Source organism: Protopterus annectens, chromosome 7.part1 (genome assembly GCF_019279795.1).
Source record: "Protopterus annectens isolate FY-2018-M chromosome 7.part1, PAN1.0, whole genome shotgun sequence".
NCBI classification, from domain to species: domain Eukaryota; kingdom Metazoa; phylum Chordata; order Ceratodontiformes; family Protopteridae; genus Protopterus; species Protopterus annectens.
In genome coordinates, this window is record NC_056740.1 from 129,344,372 (window position 1) to 129,351,399 (window position 7,028).

The 7,028-nt window shown below is 41.2% G+C and overlaps 1 protein-coding gene across 1 annotated transcript; it reads right to left on the bottom strand.

The window, feature by feature from the left end:
* Window positions 1-2,496: 2,496 nt before the first annotated feature.
* Window positions 2,497-4,267, bottom strand: LOC122807651 (nucleolar protein 7-like). The gene has a single exon (XM_044078591.1). The coding sequence runs from the start codon at window positions 4,245-4,247 to the stop codon at window positions 3,516-3,518; it is 732 nt and encodes a 243-aa protein (XP_043934526.1). The 5' UTR covers window positions 4,248-4,267; the 3' UTR covers window positions 2,497-3,515.
* Between the last annotated feature and the right edge of the window lie 2,761 nt (window positions 4,268-7,028).

Consider the following 7,028-nt stretch of genomic DNA (forward strand, 5'->3'; position numbering starts at 1 on the left):
TTGAAATGTTGGCAGTCTTACTGGGTATGTGAGCTACAACCTATGATTAGCTGACACCTAGCATGGAAGGAAGGGGCAACTGAACAGAATCAGCACAGTAAGATTGGCAGGGGTAGTAGCCGATGCCTAGCATGGCAGGAAGGTGAACCTGAACATAATCAGCACAGCATGAGGATTGGTAGGGGTAGTAGCTGGCACCTAACATGGAAGGAAGGTGCACTTGGAATCAGCACAGTAGTAAGACTGGCGGGGGGTAGTAGCTGATGCCTAGCATGGAAGGAGGGTGAACCTGACTATAATCAGTACAGTAAGAGGATTGGCAGCATTATTAGCTAATGCCTAGCATGGAAGGAAGGTGCTGTGTAATTACAAGTGTAAACGTCTGGTGAAAAGTACAGAACAATGTGGCATTTTAATTATTGAATCTTCTTGTGAATATGGATAAGTAAGACACTTATTAATACTAAATTTTAACTATAATAATATAAATATCTTCAAATAACACAGCTGTGATGCTTGCTGTAAATTTTTGATCGCTCTACATTTTTTTAATTATTTAGTCCAAAACACCTGCAGATCAGCTCCCTATACAGGGGCAAACATTCAGACAATCACAAGATTTTTGCTTGGTCTGTCTACTATTGAGCATTCTATTGAAGTGGGTAAGCACTCAAACCCACACACCCTCACACACACACAGAAACTCACTCACTTTCAAATACAGTCACACGCGTACAAATTAACACACAATTGTGTATGCACATGTTCACGTGAACACACACATATGTGCGAGCAGACACGCACACAACCCCCCAATATATCAACTGGCAGATACTGTCTGCAGCTGCCCTAATACTTCTGGTTATATTTTCCCAGTCTGTACTGGGATTTACCAGATGTCAGATTAGTACAATGATAATTGTATTTAACACCCCCCCCCTCCCAAAAAAAAAAAAAAAGCAGCTCATCATGCTGTAGTCATGACCACAAGGAAATAAATACCAGACCTCAATATTATTGCCCCAGTGGACATAAGGTTGCATATGTGGCTTTGAACATTCATTTATACACAAGTAGCTACTCCCTTTTCCCCTAGAGTCAGCATTTGCAATGCAGATGGGAAAAAAAAATTTTGCTGATCAGATGTTTAAGCAAATTTTAAGTGGAAAAAAAGGACTGCATTCTCGGTAATACTACCGACCACTTCTTGTTTCTTCAAAAAAAAAAAAAAAATTATTCTATGGATGGGTTGTTGTAATCTGTTCGCTTTCAGTTTTTAAGTTACTAATCAGGTTAACACAGGCATTGTAAAAAGCACTCCTTTAACTAACCTTTAATAACCTTAATTACCTTTAACAACTTTTATTGACTAGAATTTCATACATGTCGGAGACTGAAATCTTTTTCAAGGATCATGAACTTATCAAAAATACAAGTGTCTGCTTCATACCTCTCAACACCTTGGCATAAATCATCTGGACAAACCCTGACAGATTGGGGGGACAAAGTCCCAAAAATAGGGACAGTTTAAATCCTGATCTTAGAAAGTTGCTAGAACAACAGGAGTTGTCTTAGCATGTATTTTTTTGAAGGACACGAAGTCTGAAACATAAATGTACATCATTATATAGTGACTTTGGTCCTGAAATCGTCTCAGTGATTTGCCAGAAAATCACAAGTTTATGAGGAAGAGACCAAAAATATGAGGCAGAAATTTGGACACTGAAAATCTGGACAGTTGTGAGGTCTCTGCTTAGACTGGCTCTTACTTCATATTTTCCATTTTAAGCTCTCAGTAACTTTATATCCATTTCATGTCCAGGAGTCATCTTTGTTTCACGATGTTGTAGTCACTAGAAAGGACAGTCCCCAGTATCTATACTTAGAGGGCTACAGTAGTCCAGTAGTCCAGATTATTTTATGGACAGGAAAAAAAAATACCTTTCCTGCTCTGCAGGCATGTACAAATTCTACACTTTCTCTACTGATTTTTGCAGTCGGCTTGCTCAGAAAGGCAATTTTACCAATATTTTTGTCTGCATGGAGGTTGAATCCTCGTCATAATATCCTCTTTCTGCAACCCATTATCTACAGTTCCAAAAAGTTTTGTAACACAAATAGCTGTATAATTTATTTATAGCTGCACAAGGTAGGTACTAGGCTATCAGCCCAAGGGCCTAAATAAGCCTACCCAACAAAGTTCCCCTAGCTTATACAACCCAAGAATGTTATTTTCCTGTGCCCCTGTCGAGCAGAGGCACAGATCCCCAGGGTGTATTTTCTATCCACTCAAGATTTTTCTTTAAGAGAGTGCTGATGAGGAACTTTGCTTGACATAGATAGGTAGCTTGCTCCAGAGTATGGGAAGTCTCTGGGACAGAATTACTGCTGAACTTTTTTTTTTTCGAATGCCTGCAATTTATCAAATTTTAAAAATATGCTAGGATAACAAAGGGACCAGTTACACAATGGGTTAATACAACATTACAACACAAATTGAACAAAAGATTTATTTTTAAATCACATCACATATTCAATGTTTTGCACAATAGCTGCAATCAGATAAGTTTCTGTCACTCTGTACTTAAACTCAGGTAATGGCTTCCACAAGGACTACACAAACTCAATAAAGTGAACATCCCCCTTGCACTGCAGTATCAAAAAACAACATATTATGCCCATGGAAGTCCTGACAAAGAAAACTGCCAGTATATGGAACTAGACTTGCAGTTAGCTACTTCCACAAAGATTACACAAACTCAATAAACTGAACATCCCCCTTGCACTGCAGTATCAAAAAACAACAACATATTATGCCCCTGGAAGTCCTGACAAAGAAGCAAACTGCCAGTATATGGAACTAGACTTGCAGTGAGCTACAAACTGGGTCAAGTGGGATAGACATCTCCATGCTGAGTGGGTTCACATGCATGTATGAACAACTTCATTGTGAAGATGAAAGGGTAAAGGCTCATCAGCAGTCAAACATCACCTGCCCTAACGTTTACTGAAGAGAAAATAAAAGTTCTTCACACAGTGTTAAGGGCCAACTAACTCTGTCCCACGCTCCAGACACTGTAAGAGACCGGAAATGCCATGCACTGAAGACCTGAAATCCTCACAGGACTGACTGTGATAGCAGAGAAACAACATTTATGAAAACAAGCAGTAATTTCACAGACAGGAGGACAGTTACGGATCGAGAACACAATAACCAAGAAAAGTGTGTGGGAGGGTACAGTTACAAATCCTGTACCAAATAAAATATTTTCGACAAAAAAGCCACTCTATGCCAAAGAAAAAACACGACTTCCATGAATTAAGCTTCAATTTTCCGGAAGTATAGCCCCCATAAAAACATGCATTTACACTGTAGGTATTAACTTCAATGCTCTTCTGCAGTCAGTTTGCTGCTCTCAGAGAATGTTAGCAACACTGTTACTTTTATTACTAAATAGTTCATAAGTCTTTGGTTTGGCTTTACTAGTGAGTTTCTGCCTAAAAGTTCAAACGAATCAGTTGCCAGCAGCCGTCTGTCTATTAATCCACTTTTTCTTGAACTTTTCAGCTTTCCGTTTTTTCTCTATGGCCCATGACTTGTCAATGAAATGCACAGCAGCTTGTTTAGTCTTCCCAGTTTTACTGGCTACTGAGAAGAATCTGTTAACAGTAGTTCTGTTCTTGCCTGGACCATACAGGCGCCTCTCTATAAAATCTTTTGCGTTTTTTTGACTATCGTTTGCATTTCCTTGACCCTTTAACCGTACAGCTTTATAATTTCCCACCAACCTGCTGGCATTTAGTTGGTCTTCTTCAGACTCGTCGGTATCTGCAGTATCTTCTACTACTTCAGCACCTTTTCCAGTAGCCTGTTCGACAACTTCCTTGTTCCTTACAGGTGGTGCGGCAGCAATTTCTGCTAGGACGTCAGCAGGAAGCTGCTTTTCTTTTTTCTGCTGCTTGAACAGTTCATCCCGCTCCCGTCTTTTCTGCTTCAGCAAGGCCTTTTCTCGTTTCACTACATCAACTGCTTCTTTCATCTGCCGAATGGCATCTTCTTTAGCTTTTACAAAAGTTACCTCTTCAGGACCCTCGTCATCTTCATCACTACTAGAATTAAGATGCCCGATTGAACCAATTTCTCGCATTGCTGCCGGTCTTGACTTAGAAAAAACAGTTTCACAATTTCTCCGTTCTCCTACCGTGTTGAATGTTTTACCTTTGCGCTCTGACCTCTGACCTGACATAAAGTGAGTTCAAAATTCTAAAAATTCCGTGCGTAATCAAACGACGTTTTGTAGCAAACATTTTTGTAATCAAATAAAAAAGTAAATGTGTCATTTCGTTTTAATGGGGAAATACTGTAATAGATTAATTAGGGATGTTCATCGCAGATACAAGCATCTAGATAGACGAGTCCATAAAATAAAAAAGGCAGTATTGCATTGTACTCCCAGTTACAGCGCTGTTTCTTTGCATTATTTAATTTTAGAGATGGGCTTACCGTACATCAGTACCGTTATCAAGCAGGGTATTAATGTACAAGTAATGCTAGGTGAAACCGTGAAAAACGAGTCCGCCGTGGAGCTCAGACCGAGAAAAACGCCATTATTTTATGCTTGTTAAGCAGCGCCTTAAAGAGAGTGTGTATGCGTGTTCATTTTGCTGTATGCTTGTATGAGTGCTAGAGTTACCACCTGTCCCCCTTTGGACAGTTTTGTCCTGTAAAAAAATGAAAAATTGCAAATATCCTGAGATTTTAAGACAACAATATTTCATATATTTTCTTTGATAGTCACATAAACAGTTATTTTTGTATTTGCAACACCTAATTGTGATAAGAAACAGAATAAGCACTCAAATGCTACATGAATAAAACTGTTATTCTGGAAAAAAGTGAAGATGTCTTTTGTGGTTCGCTGTTGCAGTCATCACTGTAGGGTTCTTCCTGCCAGCAGCAGCCCCCGATCGGCCAGAATCCCAAAGTCTGGATCGGGCGCCAGCTGAGGTCGCATTTATCCTGACGTCAATGCGCCTCGACGCCATTTCCCCAGCTTTTCTTGCTGCGCGGTGCCCTTTGCAGTTCACTGATGCCGGTCGGCCTGTTCCTGTTTGTTTTTGGATCTAATCCCAGGATTTTTGGTTTTTTGCAGATAAGTACCCTGTTGGGGAGGTCTTTTTCTTGCTCCAGTCAGATGTCAGAAAAAGTTAATAATTGTATTTCTTGTGGGAAGCAAATACCTCATAGGGATTTTCACTCTTACTGTATTCCCTGCCTGCTTCCTGACCACAACGTTGCTAAGTGTGTGTTTTGTGCTAGATTTAATCAGCGTACTATTAGGCGTAGATATAACTTTGCCTTTTACTATTTTGGAAAAAGGTTTAATTATAACATGTCTTCAGACTCTTTTCCGGCTTCTGGGGTGTGTAAGAGGCGCAGGGATGCAGACAGGCCTCCGAGGTCCACAGTAAAGGATGTTACTCAGCTATTGCCAGTTGCTGGTTCGTCGGTCATCAGTGAGGCGCCTTTGCAGCCCCTGTCGTCCGCCTCTTTTGAACCAATTTGCCTGTGTGGAGCTGATGGGGTCTTCAGAATTGCCAGGGACTGGACCTTCGGATACTGCTCCCTCAGTTGGGTCCGGAGCCGGTGGGCAGGTACCGGCTTCTGAGGGAGTTCTCAGGCCTTCACAGCTTCCTATAAATGTGGATTCGGGTTTACATGCTAAGTCAAAGTCTAAGGCTCCAGCTAAAGTGAAGTGGCTAGCACAGGCACCTTTTGATCAGGGTCCTTGGCCTCAGAGGCAGATGTTTAGGATGGCTGAAGATCTCTTAACTGTGATCAGGGGTTCTCATCCCCCTCCTGACAAGAAGCCTAGATTACAGTCCGATTATGATTCTTCAGACCCAAATTTCTGTTTCTTCTGCTTCTTCCCTTGAGCAGGATTATTCTTTTCCTCTTTATGAGGATTCTGATGCTGAAGCTTCCTTTCCTTCCGCCTCTCCTCCTGAGGATTATTCTTTTGGTGAAACTTTGCATGATATGAGGGTGCATTTTCACTGGGAAGGGCAGGAATTCTCTGAATCCAAGACAAGGCTTGGGGATTTTCTTCTTCTCCCACAGCATAAGCCTCTGGCTATTCCCCCTGTATTGGACATTGTTGATGATGTTTTTTCAGAAGCTTCTCTCTCTCCTGATTCTTTTCCCCCTACTCCGGCCAAACCAGATAGGTATTATAGGGTTCCAGATTCACTCCGGCCAAACCAGATAGGTATTATAGGGTTCCAGATTCTCATAAATTTCTTTTTAAAAATCTTTCGCCTGATCCGGAAACAATTTCTCAGGGTCCTAAGGGTGTTAAAGCGGCCTCTGCTAAAAATCCTATTCCCTTTGACCGAGAGTCCAGGGCTTTGGAGAGATGGGGTAAAAAGGTTTATACTTCTGCTACATTGTCTATTAGGGCTTTGAACTGTCAATTTCATATGCTGAAGAATAAGCACTACCTTTTGTCTGTATTTCAACAAAAGATGTCAGCTGTGTCTATTGGTGCGGATAATCAAGAGTTACAGGAGCTCCTCTCCTGGAAGCTCCTTGGGGGGAAGGATTTTTCTTTTTTTATCAAAATTAGAACCGCATAATCTGGGACAAATGGGTTCTGGACATAGTCTCAAGAGGTTACAGATTTCATTTCCACACTTTGCCAAAACCGAATGGTTGGCCAGACCTGCCAAATCATCAGTGGGCAGAGGCACAATGGCAGGTTCAGTCCCTTCTGGCTATGAGGGCCATAGAATTGGTGCCAAATTTAGAAATAGGGCAAGGTTTGTATTCCAGACTTCGTGGAGACCAATTCTGGACTTCTCTGTACTAAACACCTTCCTAGATATACCAAAATTCAAGATGCTCACTCTGCAGCAGCTGCTGCCTATGTTGGACAAGAACGCTTGTATGGTGACTTTGGACTTAAAAGAAGCATACCTGCATATTCCTATAAGGCAAGAGTGCAGAAGGTATCTGCGTTTCAAAGCGG

Coding starts and splice junctions, on each gene's coding strand:
- LOC122807651 (XM_044078591.1), bottom strand. CDS start 4,247: ATGTCAGGTCAGAGGTCAGAGCGCAAAGGTAAAACATTCAACACGGTA.